We start from the raw sequence: 18,363 nt of genomic DNA, 5'->3' as shown, positions 1-18,363 counted from the left end.
GGGCCTTCGAGTTAGGGTTTGAGAGTACAGTCCTGAAAATCTCTGGGGCTGGATATGGTGAAGATGACTCTTTAGACATCTACTGCTGTAGGTGACTTCTACTGCTGAAGGTGAATCTTTAGACTTTTACTGCTGTAGATGTCATGATAACTGTAGACATATGGTACTTCCAGAGGAATCTCTTCTGCCCTCTCTACTTTTTCCCTTGTTGCTAGTAAGTGCTTCCGTGGCTTTGCAGTAAACTGGAGAGCAAGGAATTGGTGTGGTTTAAAACTAAATTTAAAGCATACATCTGGTTTTGTTTCCCCTTCATGTGAACCAGGGAGAGAAGTAGCAGCAGCAAACTAGCAAATGGAAGGTTGGACTGCTGCTTTTGGCAGCAGCGTTGGCCCACACTAGTTTGCTGATGGTAAAAATATAGTGTGAGCACAAACGGAATTTTTGATGTGTGGAGTATATACTACTGGATGATACCAACTATGGAATGAGAATGCATGTAAAAGGAAATATTCACTCAAGCCTGACTTCACTTCTGCAGCTTTATTGTTTAGTGCAGCAGAGATGTTTTCACCCATTAGAGCTATGGAAACAACTGAACTTGTAATGTTATCTGTTCATAGCAAAGCCTGTGAAACAGGATGGTTTGCGTCTAAAACTGATGAGGTACACAGTAGAACTGTTAGTACTAGGTGAGGAAGGCAAAGTGAAATACTTCTTTTTGTCCAGGAGCAATACTTCCTGTGAAAATTATGACTTGTTCAGTTTGTAGTGTTTTAGGAGCTAGGTTGCATAGGTTATAAAAAAAAAAAACCCGAACAGACCAACATAAGCTACATGCAGCAGCTTCTGTGTCTGGGAAGTAGTAGATGTGCCCTATAATTTTGAGGATGACTTCCCTGGGTTGAAGTTTAACGTTTCAAGGTGCAGGTCAAGATTTCTAGAGCTCTTGGCCTAAATAAGAGACCTTGTTTACTCTTTGCCACTGGCTAAGCTTGATCCTTTAAAAGAACAACTAAACAAACAAAAAGCCTGTGTTACAGGTCTTGTTGATGATAACAAGTAATGAGTGGTGTCCCTCAGGGATCGGTGTTGGGGCCTGTCTTGTTCAGCATCTTCGTCGCTGACATGGACAGTGGGCTTGACAATCTTGCTGAGGGTGCGCTCAATGACACCAAGCTGTGTGGTTTGGTTGATATGCTGGAGGGAAGGAATGCCAGCCAGAGGGACCTTGACACGCTTGTGAGGTGGGCTGATGCCAACCTTATGAAGTTTAACCATGCCAAGTGCAAGGTCCTACACCTGGGTCAGAGCAATCCCAGGCACAGCTACAGGTTGGGCAGAGAAGAGATTCAGAGCAGCCCTGCGGAGGAGGACTTGGGGGTGTTGGTCGATGAGAAAATGAACATGAGCCGGCTTCAGTGTGCACTTGCAGCCTAGAAAGCCAACTGTATCCTGGGCTGCATCAAGAGGAGTGTGACCAGCAGGTCAAAGGAGGTGATCCTGCCCCTCTACTCTGCTCTTGTGAGACCTCACCTGGAGTATTGTGTGCAGTTCCATGTCCTTTTTATGTTGAGGACACCAGAACTGTTGGAACAAGTCCAGAGAAGGGCCACGAGGATGATCAGGGGACTGGAGCACCTCCCGTATGAAGATAGGCTGAGAAAGTTGGGGCTGTTGAGCCTGGAGAAGAGAAGGCTGCGTGTAGACCTCATAGCAGCCTTCCAGTATCTGAAGGGGGCCTATAGGGATGCTGGGGAGGGACTCTTCATTAGGGACTGTAGTGATAGGACAAGGGGTAACGAGTTAAAACTTTAAACAGGGAAAGTTTAGATTGGATATAAGGAGGAAATTCTTTCCTGTAAGGGTGGTGAGGCACTGGAATAGGTTTCCCAGGGAGGTTGTGAATGTTCCACCCCTGGCAGTGTTCAAGGCCAGGCTGGGCAAAGCCTTGGGTGGGATGGTTTAGTGTGAGGTGTCCCTGACTATGGCAGGGGAGTTGGAACTAGATGATCTAAAGGTCCTTTCCAACCTTAACTATTCTATGATCTCTGAAGTAGTCAAGTAAATTCCTACAAGTTTTGTAGAAAACAGGAACTTGCCACAGTGCTCAGAGCATGGGAATGTGTGTGGTCTTGCTCTCCAGACAGCCATGAATGCGTGCAGGGGAGAGGCTTTCATTACATATCCCAACCATGGGAAAAACTTAATTGAAGTTAGCAGTTCTTATATACCCATGTCCTCAACTGTTTGATGTAAATCTGTAGGAAACTGGCTTTGATAATTATGGTGCCCATAACCTATGCCAGCACCACTCCCTTATTTGCAAGGAGTAGTGCTATCAACAGAAATAATTATCCCACAAGGTTTCATAATGGTAGTTGTCACAGCATTGCTGTCACTGAGAAGCTTTTGGGAAGGACGTAGGCCTGCTTTTACCGCATGCATTGGTCTGATGTTTTGAAACATCTGGAGGACTTCAAAAGTGTCCCATAGATCTGCATGTGAAGAGGCTCATCTCAGAAGTGGTCACTGGGTCTCTGAAATGTGATTATTTTTTCCTAGTTTTTTTTTTATTAGTTGGAAAGAACATTTTGTTCTAGGCTTTTTTGGTGGGGTGTGGGAGAGTTCCAGCTGCAGGCTGTCTTTTGGAAGTGCTGGCCATCTTGTGAAGCAAAACATTGGCATAAAAATGTGCTGGTCCCTATGATGCACTGGGCTTCTGGAGCTATTGTAAGGGTGCGGAGGGAAGAGAAATGGGATGATCCTTTTGGAGAGGTGTTGTGAGAGGTTTCAACAAGGAGCTTCTGTTTATGGAGCTCCAGTTGGTTGTGGGGAAGCTTGGGGTCTCACAGTGTTCAGTAGCAGGGAGCTTGTGCCTTTAGTCCTTGTCCCTCTTCTTCCTGTGCAGTTCCATCCAGTTGTTGCTCACCAATGTGCTGCTCAGTAGGACAGTTGAGAAAAATGAAGGATCGGAGAGGGCTCCTTCTCTTGTTGTAGCTCCTTGTGCTGCTGCTTAGAAAAGCTGACTTGGCAAAGTGTGGGTGGACATGCCTGTGTTCCTCCTCCTCTTGAGTACTGAAGCCCACTGTGTCCTTCAGGACAGCTCAGCTTAGAAAGGCAGGGACTTGCCAAGAATTGCTGCCTCAAGAGCAATCAGAGTTGTGCACTTGCCAGCACAGGATGGTGGGTGGGTGCAGTCCTGTTGCGGCTGACAAGATCCCATGACATTACTACTGGTTCATTTGGTATGTAGATGGTTTGGGTAGTGGCAAGGAAACGTGTGGCTCAAGTGCTGTGGGGAGGGTTTCTTTGTGGTGAATAAGTTGAGTCCTGGCCTAGAAAAAAATGAAGGTGTCTGATGGCTGTGGGGAGGAAGGAGGCAAGTTTTGACACTCTTTTTTTTTCCTGTGAAACTCATATGTATGCCTGGTAATTGATCTCCCTCTTTTCACCAGTGTCAGATCAAAATAAAATTTGCAGGTCTGTAATTAGAACATAAATAGTAAAACTACTACTCAATTTCAACTGTCCTTTTGTACAAATGAAACTCTAGAAATTGGCACAAGGAAAACCTTCACGAAAACTTGTCATTGCTAATCAGGATGAATGAATTGAACTTTCACTTTGCTTGCATATCCTTCCTATTTAAAGTTTCCAAAAGGCCTTTTAACCTTGAGCAGGTTCTTTCTTTCTCTTTCAAGAGAATTAAATCCCAAAGACCTAAAATGAAATCAAGTAGCCTTTCCCAGTTACTTTTTTTTTTTTTGTGAAGATGAGGAAAACCCAAATAAAATAATCCTACTAGTCTGGTTTTAACTTTCAGTGGAACTACTTAGATTCAGTCCTTCTTAACAGTTACACAAATACAAAAAGTGAAATTACAGAATACAAAGCTAGTGATGATTTTGTCAGGTTCTCAGATAAAAGTACTTGTAGAAAGAATGTTGTCTTCAGGCAAGCTAAAACTTGCTGGCATATTCATGGTAACATAATGTCTTTGAAAGAAAGCATGTGTATATAATTTGTAAGATTCAAGCTGGAAAATCAAATCATTCCTATTTTAAGGCTTGGTGTTTAGGTTGCCTGGGTATCATACTGAGACCACGTCTTTCTAGGAATTTGTCTCTTGTGATGAGGATCTGCTGTGTTAACTGAGTGCTACCCTCTTGTGTAGGGTTAATAAAAGGTTTCAGGATACTAGTAGGCCTAGCATGAAATAAAGTGTTGTTTTTCTGCTGTGCTGGGGAATCTCTTAATATTCCAGAGATACAGTAGCCTTCTCTGTGAAAACAGGTGAGAAGAACAAGTTCATTTGTAGTCCACCTGTAAAGCTCTTCATTATGTGTCTAGCATCAAGTGTTAAATGTATATTGGAAAAAAAAGTCTGGTTTTATGCTCTAGAGTACTTAAATTTGAGATTATTGCAATCTTAAATCTGTTCTTGTTTGTGCTCACAAATATTTATCAGTCCTGCAATTCAGACACTGTGCGTATGACGTTTTAAACTATCTTCCTGTATGACACCAGTCATCCTTACCCAGAGAAAACTTTAAAAAGTCTTCTGCAGGACAGTGCTTCAGAGCCTTAACAATGAGACCACTTGCTTTCATCCATGACCCATTTCTCATTTGTTTGCAAAAAGATACAGGGCTCTACAACTGCATTCTCTTGTTACACAAACTAGTTAGTTACATACACAGAATGTAATGGCAAGGAACATTACCCTTTAATGGTATTGTCTGTACTTCTTTTCCTAGTCAGCGATGGTCACAGAACTGCTCTTACAGCCCTAGCAGTGAGTGGCTGTTGGCCTTCTGCAGGTCAACCAACAAATGATTTTGATCTGCAGATAGTTTGGATGTAGAGCCAAATCACTTCGAGGTGTACCTCTAAGCAGATAATGAGTTCTTCTATCTTTTTTGTTTTTTTTAGTCTCCCCTGCTTGGCAGGAAGTTAGTCATCTTTAAATCTTTCTCTTTCATAATCTTTTCCTGACTGTGATATTAATTTTTAATCATAAAGGCTGTAGGAGAGGGTATATGTGATCAGTATACAGTAGACCTCACCAGTAAGACAAATGAGACTTGTAAGTGGAATAACTTCTGTAGTTCTTCAGGTAAAAGTATGACATCTGAGGATCAGGCATGGAAGAGACTTCTGTGCAGTGAAGTAAAGTTCCTGAGCTTAGAGTTAGCAAGAATGCTACAGGTGACAGTGCTGTGATGAGAAGCATCTACCTGTCCTAAATCTTTGGGCTGGGTGGCAGTGAATTCCCTGCTCATGCAATGCAAAGATTTTCAGTTGATCCCTTCCCTGGGGAAGGAGTTATGTCCCCCTGAGGCTCAAGACTTCTCTGAATAATTAGTGTGTTGGGTCTCTGTCTTCAGAAAGAGATGAAAGAACTGTTGAAGGCTGTTGTGTTACACTTGATGAAGGAAGTCAGTGGGTCTGCAGATAGTCACATAAATTAAAAACACTTGCATCATCTTTCCTTAATAGATGAAGCCTTTAGGATTAGAGATTAAAACCAACAAAAGTGGAAAAAAAAAACAATGGAAAAGTTGCATGTGAGTGAATAAAATTCCCTTTCATGTAGTTTTACTTTCCCTAAATTACTTTGTTTTTCCAAATCATGCCTGTTCTTCCTCTTGTCTTCTCCATTCCTGCATGAGATGTGGGAAGGCCATCATAGGGTTAAAAAAACCACCATTTAAAAAAAATGCCTCATTTTTTGAAATGACAGAGAAAATTTAGGGATTATTCTCCAAAGTTCCTTTGATTCTAGAAGTAAAGTAGTATTTCATCAGCTTAACTACTCAGTATTTCGTTAGTAGTTTATTTATTAAGGATGAATAAGATATCGATCATTGGTGGGTAAAGAGTATTTGAATACTCGTAATTCAGGAAACAAAACTTATCATGGTGGTTCTTGCTTTTGCCCCATGTATTTGATGATATCAGGATATTGTGACCAAATTGCTTCACTCCTTTTCTGTATTCCAAATTGGTGGTGGTTTGTGCCAAACTTTTTTTGTTTATTTCTAGGTATAATGGATCCCTTCCTAATGGTGACAGAGGGCGCAGGAAAAGCAGATTTGCCCTCTATAAGCGACCAAAGGCAAACGGAGTTAAGCCCAGCACTGTTCATGTGATTTCTACTCCTCAAGCATCAAAGGTATGGGGCAGTGGGGCATATCCTGTTTTTTCTGATGATCCTGGGTGGTGAACATCTCCTGAATTACTGCTGATTTATCTTGCTGCTGGTCCATTCTTTGGTAGTCAGATATATTCGTTTTAATGAAAAGACTGCAGTGGATTTTCTTTCTGGGAGTATAATCTTCAATTTTAACCCAGTTACCTGTTTAAAATAGTCTTTAACTTGAGGTATGAGAGAACCTTTCTGCTGCTGTTCCAAAAGTTGACTTTGTCAGTGGTGAGCCATGGGGTAGTCAGGTGATGCAAATAAAAGCAGTGTGTTAATTGCTTTCTTACTGGGTCTCTTTCCCCTTCAGGAAGTTAACATAGTATAAATAAAGTAGTGAATGCCTCTGTGCCTTTCATTTTTGTTGCTAATAATGGTATTGTATATGTTACCTGAAGTTTGGTGTAGATGAAGTTGAAAAAACAGTAAATATGTTAATTCATGGAGGAAAAGCAGTAAAGTAAATATGTCAGTATAGTAATAATATATAGAACTGTCTGGTTAGAGTTCTGGTTATGGAGCATGTTTTAAGCTGCAGAAAGTCATGCAATGTCTCCTCAAAGCCTTTCTCCTAGTAGCAAAAAGTGACTAGAGCCACTGGAGGGAGAGTTCTGTGGTGATGACACACAAATGGATGGTGTAAGAGGTGTACATCACTTTTACTGAAATACACATCAGGGGAGGGAGAGAACCTACACCATTCTCAGATGTGTGCTAACTTAGACCAAGAGAGGAATACCATTTAATACAGAGTATAGGCTTATATTTTCATTTACAATACATACCATACACAGTAAGCACCTAAACTTATTAAAATCTACAATGTCAGAGCCTGTTATTTTAAAAGATTGTATAGGGTATGCCTAGAGCAGCTAAATATGTAGTCTCTGTAAGTATTTTTCACTGTCTGTATCCTCAAAATGAAAGCATTTGGAAGTTGCATCTTTCTGACTAAGTAAACTTTCACAATAGGCCTGTAGTATATGTTTGTATGTTGGTAACTCTGGTCTGTTGCTTAAAGATTAACAAATTTTAAAGTGTTATATAAAATACTAGCTGATGGGAATATATGCGTGTTCTTGGTGGATAATCTTAATCATTTGGACTGCAGATAGTATTTCAGCATTTGAGTTGCAAGATATTTGAATACCTGGCAGACACTGCAAGGTATCTGGTTAACGTTCATTTATGGTGTTACTGTAGTGAAGATAAAATGTGTGCTGTACAAATTAGTGCCCTTATAAAGATAGCATAGGGCTGAGACATTAAAGCCCCTCCTTTGAGGATTTGGATTCAGGTAGATATATCAGCTTGAATGTATTCTTTTGCACTTTCTCTGAACCCTTATAAAAGCCCTTTTGTGTATTTATACTGTTGTCTGGCACAAGGCTGGTGGACTTGTGCCGGAACAGTGATGCAGTGGATTCCCGTTAGCGCTCTTTTGATGCTCAGAAAGAAATCTTACATTTTAAAACTCTTTGGTAGACTTGTCTGACATCTTAGACACCAGAGCCTCAATCTGTTTCACTAGGGATGGTTTCTGCATACAGCTGCTGTGAATGACTGCAGAAACATAGACCAGTAAAAAAAAAGTGAGCTGCTTTGTTCTTGAAAAATAATGTGCAGCTTGACCTCGGAAATTTTGTTCTGCTCTCAGTCTTTAAGCCTAACTCTTTTAGGAAGATAAAACAGGGCTGCATAGGGTATTAAGAAGTTTTCTCCCTCTACATCCTTCCTTCTAACTTTCCAGATACCAGTTCTCTGTTTTGCTTTGCTTGACCGTCACTTTGTAAACTGAGGCTTTGAGTAGAAAGACATTTTTAGAGTATAAATGCTTTTTGTGTGGTGGATTTAGAAGTGTTTTGCCTTTGCTGTAGCATGGATGCTGGAGTAAGGTGCATGGCTGGGTTTGTGCTAATTGTATTAACGCAGCAGCTCAAGAACTGTAACTGCCACCAGTTTCGAGTGTCAGCTTGAAAACTGCAATAGATCATAAGAGGATGCTCGTTATGTTCCATTGTCTCTGCTATGCAGGTGTCAAGGACAGCTGGAGTAGCAATTTTTTCTGTAGTAAATTTAGCTGAGTTAATTGCATATGAATCAGTGCCTTTTGTGTTTTCCACTGGAATGCTTGTGGTTTTGCCACTCTGCCTTCTGGAGTTGCCAAAGAAAGTTTAGAATTGTTTGGCCTTCTGAGGAAACAGGAGAACTGGCTGAGGTTCTGAATGACTTCTTTGCCTCAGACTTCACTGGCAAGTGCTCTGAGTACACTGCTCAAGTCTTTGAAGACAGCTACAGGGACTGCAAGAATGAAGACCTTAAGCCCACTGTAGGAGAGGACCAGGTCTGAGTTCATCCTAAGAATCTGAATGTGCACAGGTCCATGGAACCTGATGAAATCCATCCACAGGTCCTAAAGGAGCTGGCGAATGAAGTTGCTAAGCCACTGGCCATCATATCTGAAAAGTCATGGCAGCTGGGAGAAGTTCCCTTCATCCAGAGGGACCCTGACATGCTTGACAGGTTGGCCAGTGCCAACCTCATGAAATTTAATAATGCAAAGTACAAGGTCATACACCTGGTCAGGGCAATCCCAAGCACAGCTACAGATTGGGTGGAGAAGTGATTCGGAGCAGCCCAGTGGAGGAGGACTTGGGGGTGCTAATTGGTGAGAAACTGAACATGAGCTGGCTTCAGTGTGTGCTCACAGCCCAGAAAGCCAACTGTATCCTGGGCCGCATCAAAAGGAGTGTGACCAGCAGGTTGAAGGAGGTGATCCTGCCCAGCTGTTCTGCTCTTGTGAGACCCCAGTTGGAGCACTGTGTGCAGTTCTGGTGTCCTCAGCATAAGAAGGATATGGAGCTGTTGGAGCAAGTCCAGAGAAGGGCCACAAGGACTATAAGGGGAGTCGAGCACCTCCCGTAGGAAGATGGGCTGAGAAGGTTGGGGCTGTTCAGCCTGGAGAAGAGGAGGCTGTGTGAGGACCTCATAGCAGCCTTCCAGTATCTGAAGGGGACCTATGAGGATGCTGGATTGAGACTCTTCATTAGGGACTGTAGTGATTCATAGAATCATAGAACAGTTTGGGTTGGAAGGGACCTTCAAAGGTCATCTAGTCCAAACTCCCTGCAATTAGGAGGGGCATCTTCAACTACATCAGGTTGACCAGAACCACATCCAGCCTGGCCTTGAATGTCTCCAGGGATGGTGCATCCACCACCTCGCTGGGCAACCTGTGCTGGTGTTTTACCACCCTCATTGTAAAAATTTTTTTCCTCACATCCTGCCTGAATCTTTTTTAGTTTGAAACCATGACCCCACATCCTATTACAGCAGCCCTGCTGAGAAGTATCTCCCTGTCTTTCTTATAGGCCCATTTTAAGGACTGAAAGGCTGCAGTAAGGTCTCCCTGGAGTCTTCTCCATGCTGAACAACCTCAACTCTCAGCATTTCCTTGTAGAAAAGGCGCTCCATATTGCGGGCCCTAATACACCCTGTCCTATATAAAATTGTATGATCCCAATTTCTGCTAAGCAGAGATACTCGGGTTCCCAAATATATCCAGGCTGTTGATTCAGTGGGCTTTTAGGTTAACACTTCCCCCTGTGCAGGCATAGTTGGAACATCAGTTTGTTCCCTCCTCTTCATAGCCATTAGCAGCATCCTTGTTAGATGTTGTTAGTTGGAGTTGTTTTTGTGGAACAATGGGTGCTGGCAGCTGGTGTTAACAGTGAGGTTACTGGTGATGCTGAATACTGAAGACCTGTAATACCCCTGTGACTTCAGGTTTGTGCACATTTAAATTTCTTTATTGGTTTCCAGTGTTTTGGAATTATTTCCATGGATGTGAATTTTAGAAAAATGAAGGAGCTTCATGCCATAGTTAAGTAACTCAAATGCACATTAGGAAGCTTGAATTGTTGACATTAGCCCTCCAGGATTCCCTAGGATTACTGTGGAAGCATGAATGAATTCTAGAATTCTGGAGTTTGAGACTTTCCAAAGTACTGTGTCAGTGGGCAGGAGAATAAAACTAGCAAGCACTAGAAGTACTCCATTCTAGCAAGTGAATGTTGTGCTTTGATACCTGTTTCTTGCTACTGACTTGATAGAAGATTGCAAATGTCTTAAATTACTGCAGTGCAACACACCCCCACACACCCCCTTTAATACTGTTTTATGGTGGTATGTCTTGTTATTTATTATGTCTGTCTTGGCATCAAAATTTTCTTTTTGTAACCTGTAGTAGATGAAGACAACCTAGTTTCTCCCCTACGAAATTACTATTCCAAGCTGACTGGGGAAGATCTTTCCCACTTCAAGTCCAATTACCTGCCGAGTTGGCTTCTGCTTTGTGCTATCACAACAGCAGCTTGTGTAGTCACTGGCTGTGTTCCTGCAGCTCAAATCAAGCTTCATGTTGCTACTGGAGAAGAACAAAATGCAGCCAGACAAGTAATTACTAGGTGGGGAAGAGAGCTGCAATTTGTGCTTTGAGTGATGAGATGAAATGAAAGTATAGGATTCTTGTGATTAGTTATCTACTGTAGATACTGCATCTGCTTTGACATACTTCATGAATTTTGAGTAAAAAGACCAGAAATCCTTTTGGCACTGACAGCTTTTTGATGTTTGCTCTGGATGAGAGCTGTAAAGCTCAGCTGCTGTCAGGAGGATGCTGTGTCTGTCAGTGACTTCTGTCTTTCCTGTTGGGCTTATTTATGGTGTAATCAGTTCACAGAGCACTAATTTGTTCTGAAGTAACTTAATCACATAGGTATCTTGTGAGACTTGAGTTGTGCAGAGGCAGCTTTTTCTTGGCTCATCAGACTGAGTCTGCCTGATAGTTCCCTTGGTGTAATATCCTTGTCTTAAATTAAATGAGCATCACAATAACATGCTAAGTCCCTGTCCCCTTGCCCTTGTAGATAGTAGGGAATGGTTAGAAGAAAATAGTTAGACCAATTTCATTAGTAGGGCTTAATAAATAACAACTGTAACTTGGTTTGAAGCTCTCCTTCCTGAGCTTTTGGGACCTATTAAGCAGAATGCATGTCAAAGGTTTTTCAAAATCATTTTATAGTGTTTTCTAACAAAAACCAGATGTTTAGTGAAGGAAGGCGATTAAAAATTGCTGAGGACTACAACAGTTTTTTTTTTTAATGACTTAAAGTTGCTTTTTGCTTTCATGCTCTCCCTTCAGAGGGTAGACAAAAGATCCAAAAATGCTTTCCTTGTAAGCTGTTTAAACTACATCTGCTCTAAATCAACATTTAGAGTACTTTAATTTGGGTGCCCTTCGAAAGCAGAGGAAGATGCAGTGATCACCAGAGCTAGTGTTAAGAAACTCATTAGTGTTACATTTCCCTGTATACTTCGGAAGTGTAACCCACTGCTGTGCAGTATCTGTCAGTTTGCAACTTCCTTTACCCTGTCAGAAATAACCTGGGGGAGTTTGGTCTTGTGGTAATGGAGAGCTATGTAGAGACTGTATCCCAGCTGAGTTTAACATGCTGTAGCGTAAGGTCAGATGCTGCAAACCTTTGCTGTCCCTCAGGGAATATCCTCAATTGTTTGTGCCACTGGAAGAGCTTCAAGTAGTATTTATACTGCAGGCAGCAGAGCCACTCATTTCACTGACAGGTAACAATTTCACTACTCTAGCTTTATGTAGCAGGACTTGTTTAAAACTGTCTTGTTCCAATTTGACTGGGTTCTGCATGCTTCCCTACCATTCCTAGGATTTAGAGTGGAAACTTTAGACCACCTACTGTAGTGGTGAAGGTCTGTCCTGTTCTGCATTTATTCTACTTAGACTCTTATTGGCTGGAATAGATCTGGTATTAGAAGTGCATGCCTCCTGAGAGCTGGGCTGGTTGGAGCCTCTGGAAAGTTAAGAGAAAACACAATACTGGTTTCGGATCACATGAAGCTGCATGGACTGAGTGTAATATTCCTACTTGTGTGGTGGTAATGCCTTTTGTTGAACTTGCTCTTGGGGATAACACATCATTGCAAGTTGGCATTACTAATTGAGAACCTCCCTAGAATATTAGAAAGTGAGGGCAATCTACTGTTGTGTTCCAGGTGTTTGGGTAGGCTGTGCTGCAGCACAGTTGTGAACAGCCTGATGACTACAGAGGCTTGTACACAGTTGTTGCAAGAGTCTGGGACTGTTAGGAATAAAAATGGAGAAGTTCCTAGCTACTGATTTGGAAATTTCATCACCTCTGTTGTGGGGGGACTTTACATAAGTCTGAAGTGTAATTTTCACATTAGCTTTGAACTTCAAAGCCACTTTAGAGACAGACATTTGGATTCTAGACTGTATAGAATTAGCACATATGACACAGAGCCTGTCCTTGACTGAGACTTGTACCACAGAACTGAAGACAGATACCCTAGCATTTTAAAGAAGCAGTGTGCACATTTTTCTTCTCTTGCCCCCTTTCAGTGAAATGAAAGGTTACTGGAGTATTTATGAATGTTGCGCATGTAGGTCTTTTCATGCTCAAAAGAAAATGTGGGAACATGCAGCTAATGACATATATGCTTTTCCTGTTATCTTGAACTTTAATGTCCAAATTAAATTATTTTAAATGGAATGTTGCGTTTTGGAAAAATCAGGTAGCATATACTCGGTCACAGCAGTATGGAACAGCTCTCCTGGAACAAAGGAGTTGGAACTGCATCAAAGAGTAGAAACTCCTATGCTCCAAGGCTTTGTTGAGAGGGGCAATTATTTTGAAAACACAGAAAGTAATTCAAGCTTCATGGGCCAACAGTAACTTTTCAAAGACACAAACAGCTGCTATTCCTGTTTTACAAATTAGGGAATACTTATTTTCCAGACTGCTTTGAGATTTTCTTGATGGAAAGAACAAAATCTAAATATTTTTCTTTTTCGGAGTCTTTTATGACTACATCAGTAAAATAAGTAATATTATCTGTTCACTAAGTGAAGTACTAGAGGGGTGACTCTTGTGAAAAGACAAGATTCCTCATTCCACTGTTTGTAGAGCTCTTGTCTGAGATGTGTTTTATGCTTCCTTTTAGATGAAAGACTACTTTATTTTGTGATCTTGCTCCTATTCAACACCAAAAACCTCACAAAGATTTTTAGGAGAAAACAGGGAGTACTTTTATCAGGATGGATCCCCAGCAAAGTTGTTATGGTGATGCTTCATTTGCTGACTGCTCCAAGCTCTTTAGTGTCTTTGACAGTCATAAAAGCAATTCAGAATTCTTTAGCACTATGGGTTTGCTTCTACAAGATCATTATCATTTTTTTTTTATCATCTCATGAGCTTTCCTTTCGTGGCAACAAGTTTGTCTAGCTATTGGCTCTACATCAGAGCTTGTACTTACATGACCTCCATGCAAGACTGTGTGGTGTGTACAGACTTGTCCTTAAATTCTGCATGTATCTGTTGTCCGTAGTGCTTCTGTCAGTATTTCAGGAAGTTCTGGACTCTGCAGATGCCTATTGTGAGATAATGTGCATGGCAATATATACCTTGGCCTTCTAATTTCAGTAACAGCAGATGCCTATCGCTTTGACTTGAGGAAGCTCATTAAAGGCCCACCACTGCCAACTTGCTTGTTTATACAGTACTCGTTTTCCTCCAGCTCCATATGAGTGAGCTCAGAAAGATCTCTCCTACACCGAGTTTTCAGTCAGGGAATGGTGGATGCTTTCTCCTCTGCTTTTTGATACTGGCAAGGAAGAAGGGGTATTGGCCCCTATCAAGCTGAGAAACTGGATTTGGTGTGCTGAGATCAGATTTGCATATTCCCCAGAACTCTCACTCAGGTGACTACTGGCCTGATGTTTGTCTGATTGCTCATGAGAACGAGACCAGTGTCCCAGCAGTTATCTACCTGGGACTGGGATCATTCAGAAGTGTTGCGTGCTCGGTCTTGGGTATTGACAACTACCACTTTTGTGGTTGCAGAGATTTCCTTGGGAACCATTCCTGTTTTATCTTACACCTGTTTAGGTATAAGATAAAGGGGAAGCAAACATTTTGTTGGTGTGGTTGTGTTTTTTTTTAGTTGGTTTTTTTTTCTATGGCTCCTATGTAGCCAAAGAAACTTCAGATCCAGGGCCTCTTGTGTAGCTACCTGTAGTTGCACAATTCTGTTTCTCCTTCCAGACTTCTCAACTGAGTGAAGACTTAGGTGACAGAGCATTCCAGTTTGCAGCTTTGGTAGCTCTTGTGTCTAAAACCATACTGTTTTAGCTGTTCATCTTCAGTGAGGGATGAAGCAAGGGAACTGGGGAAAGAACATGGAACTTTCCTGTTGATATAAACCACACTATTATATGCTTACACTGCAGCAAGATAAACTTCTCGGTTTTTATTGCTAGTTGATCTCAAACTCCAGTTAACTGAAGAGATACTTTCCTTTGTAGGATCAGGACTTTGTGGAATTCTCTGTGGAAGCTGTTTTTTGGGTAGTGATTACTGCTTCTGAGGATTTGAGGTTCTGTTCCTTCCCCAGACAATGCTCTTCCTAAGCAGCTGCTTGTTGCTGAAGCTTAATTGCAGCTGAGAGAGGTTATTCCAGCTTTTCCCTTCCTGACTATAAGGTGTGTGCATTTTTGAACAAGTTGTGCTGTCTTCTCCAACTGACATGAGCAGCAATGGCCCATCGCTACCACAAATAGCTAAAGGTTTGGTCATCTTACAGCTGTGTTAAAACCTGCTGTGGACTCTCTTGCATTGAAAGGACTGAACCATTCCTAAAGAATAGTTCAGCTCCTGAGATTTGCCCTAGTTACATGTCACAGTCATTAACACAAATAGTGAAGTGTCTAGATGCTGTACTTTGAAAAAGTTGTCATTCAGTCCTTGGCTTAACTGTGAACTCCAGGAGACTGCTGTGCACCTGGATCTTTGGGGTTGGAGTTCTTCTTGGAGTCCCTCACTGTATGGGTGGACCTAAGCTGATCACAAAGATAACCAAACAGCCTCTCCTTTGAAGCTTCTTCCTTCACAGTATTTTGAGTATGCATCTGTTTAACATGCAGTCTCCTTCTGAGTCCAGAATTCCAGAAGTGGTAATTAAGGACATTAAGATGTGGTTGAGAGATGGTGAGGGAGAGGTGTGTATTTTTTATGCTTGAGGTTTTAGAGCGATTGGCGAGTGTAATTAAAGCAAAACTCTGTACTGCATGAATGCAAAGAGAGTGCATGAATGGTCAAAAAAATCCAACAATTATGGGCTCATTTCTGTAGTTTGCACATCTGATGGCACTGTACTTCATATATCCAAACCTTACTAATTTTGCATTTTCTACAAAGCAGGTTTGGAGGAAACGTGGAGTAGGTCAGTGACTGCAAACCCACAAAACTGGAAGGAGGACTGAAAGGAACTTTGCATGGGCTTTGTGGGTTAGTTATGACTGCTAGCCTTAACGTAATGACATTTACTCTTATAAACTTCAGACAATAGACTACTGTGTAAGACACTGAAATTTGTCTTCCTCCCTGTTTCCTTATGCTAGCATTTGGATTTCCATGCTGTTTTCTCTGTGCTTCAGCCCACCAAAGAATTTTAGGCTGCTGAAGGTCAGCAATAAGGCAGTGCCTTGGTGGTCCAGGTGGGAGGCAGAGGAACAGAGCTGACCTCACTTTAGCATGGGCAGCTGCTCTTTATTTTGTTCCAAATGAAAAGCTGGCCTTGGAAAGCTGGATTGTGAAACTTCTAATAGCTCATAAAGCATTCTTCTGAACTCATCTCTCCCTGTCAAAGCTTTCTGAAATCTTGCTGTTTGGTGTTTTGTCACAAAAATTGACTCTTGCTGCTTGAGTGTAATAAATAACTGTAAGTCAAAACAAAATGCTTGCAATTTGCTAGAGACAACCCATGTTAAATAGCTTAAAATATCACTGTGTTATGATCTGGACTATTGCTGGGAAGGTCTAACTAGTTTCCTTGATTGGAAATATCTTGGTTATTTAACATTTTATCTTGGTATCTGTATACTATAGTAGCAGATAGTGCTGGAGTAGAAAGTATCATGTAAAAAAGCCAGGACTCTTCCTGAGGAACTTTTTTTAAATTCTGGAAATAATAGAAAAGTTTTCATAAAAGCATGAAGTTGCATATCTATTAAGTTCCTTTGGATATGGCAGGGGGGTTGGAACTTGATGATGTTAAGGTCCTTTCCAACCCTAACTATTCTATGATTCAATGTGAATTTACTCAAGGTCTCAATTAGATTATGGAAAGTTCAGGCTATTAAGTTAAAGTAGCCCCATTCATTACTTTTCCAGAAATGTTTTTGTCAGATGCCTATGTAATGTGTGTATTTATATGATGCAGCATGTATTTTATGGATATTTTTCTGAACTGCTTTTATGGCTTTTGCCATGGAAATATGTTAGGAACTGGAGAGAGGAAAAAAAAAAAAGCATTCCAATTCTTAAAGAGTACTGTAATTTTTTTTGAGAGAGAATTTGTAGCTTTAGTTTGATGGCTATAGAACTTGTTACAGTGAAATTTGGGTACAGAGTTCATTCAGTAAATCTAAACAGGAGTTATGTGATCTGTACCTTGTACTTTGTTCAGATATTGGACAACTACTATTTATTTACCATCAGTTACTAAAAGACTTTGGCAGAATGCTTTTCTTCCTATTTGCTGTGGGGTTTAAATCCAGACCTTCAAGTTCAGGATGCTTCTTCCTGGTGAGTAGGTGTGAGGAACATCTGCAGATCCTGACAGATCAGCCTGTACCTCCCCTGCAAACCTCTGACATCCAACTTTATTTCTAATCCTTAGTGCTTTAGTCTCCCTCTATACCAGTATCTGCATACACTACTGCTGTCCTGTCTGCAATTGCTTTTTTTCCATTTTTCCTCATATTGTAAACTCTTGATGTGGAACACTGTCTAATGCTTTGGGACGTTGACAGTTGTGTGGTGGCAGTGATATGGTGGCATTGCATTGCTTGATTCCATTACGTTAAGGAGGTATTTCCCTTCCTGCATTCTCTTTCTCTCTAGATGAAGATTTACTTGCTAAGATGAGAAAGTAGGGCTTTTGGCAGAAACTGATAGATACTTTGCTGGGGCAGGTTGTCTTCAAGTATGCAGTTTGGTTGTATGTGTAAGCAGTGTGAAGACCTGCTCTCTGATGTGGTGTTTTGGGTGAATTGCTGCAAGTTACTAGGCTGGGAGTTAGTTCCTGACTTTGCCAAGGTTTGGGGTTGAGGTGGTTGCATTAAACTCTTAAATAATAAACATAAAAGATCTGGCTCTGACATAGTTTTGAAAGGGTGCATTCTAAACTTATTACAAGAAGATGACATACAATGTGGAAATAAGCTGAAACAGAAACTAGTGGTTTGTCTTTCCCTTACACAATCTTCTTTGTGTCTTATGAAAATATATATAATGCATAACTTAGGGGAACCTTTGATTTGATGAATTTATCCCATCCCCTACCAGTTACCCATCTTGTGCTTCTCCCCTATTCTGTTTTTCTTGTCACTGGGAAGTAAGAGACACCAAGAGTACTGAGGTTGTTTGTTTGTTGGTTGTTTTTTTTTGGTGTTTTTTTAATGTTTTTTCATTGGCCAGTATAGGTATAGGTGAGATGCCTTTGCTGAGCTTCTTAGAAAGTATTCTGCAATGTTGTTTTTGGAAAGATAATGTTAAAACTGCACTCATGTTTTTTTAAAAGAGAATTTGCCTGCTCATTTTGCATGTAATATATAAAACATACACTGTGCTTAGCACTCACTACGGTTGTAGTGCCTTGTTCCTACTGGAATACATAAAGTAAAAATAGTTCAATATGCTCAGGAATTGAGACTTGATGTGTCCCAGTTTTCGTTTGTACTACTAATGCTTGCACAATGTCGAACCATCACTCTGTTGGTAGGATTTGATTATTTTTTATTTTCCTCTTAAGCTGTCAAATGAGAAACTGGGTTTTGCCATAGCAAGTTTCTTGTCTCTGAACACAAACCACAGCAGTGTAGCAATAGAAGGGGAGGGGATGTGTTGTCAGAATGTTCACATATGCCATCAGATCTGGGAAAGATATTTTAATCTAAAATGTAGAATTACAGATTGTTAATAATTTGCTTTTAACGCCTGTGTTCATGAAGGTAGTTCAGAATCAGTGGGTTCTGGCTTAAATCCTAA

General features: G+C 41.0%; 1 protein-coding gene across 2 annotated transcripts in view; it reads left to right on the top strand.

Moving 5' to 3' along the window:
- PELI2 (pellino E3 ubiquitin protein ligase family member 2) overlaps window positions 1-18,363 on the top strand; it is a 78,967-nt gene that overhangs the window by 20,189 nt on the left and 40,415 nt on the right. For both annotated transcript variants that reach the window (XM_057433036.1, XM_057433035.1), the window contains exon 2: window positions 6,046-6,175. In XM_057433036.1, the coding sequence (XP_057289019.1) occupies window positions 6,046-6,175 (130 nt within the window). The remainder of the gene's footprint in view (window positions 1-6,045; window positions 6,176-18,363) is intronic.

The sequence above is a fragment of the Pezoporus wallicus genome, unplaced genomic scaffold (genome assembly GCF_028554395.1).
Source record: "Pezoporus wallicus isolate ANWC-B61680 ecotype Strahan unplaced genomic scaffold, APGP_CSIRO_Pwel_v1 contig_7379, whole genome shotgun sequence".
Lineage (NCBI taxonomy): Eukaryota > Metazoa > Chordata > Aves > Psittaciformes > Psittacidae > Pezoporus > Pezoporus wallicus.
The sequence above is the reverse complement of the archived record's forward strand: the minus strand, read 5'-3'. Positions and strand labels throughout refer to the sequence as shown.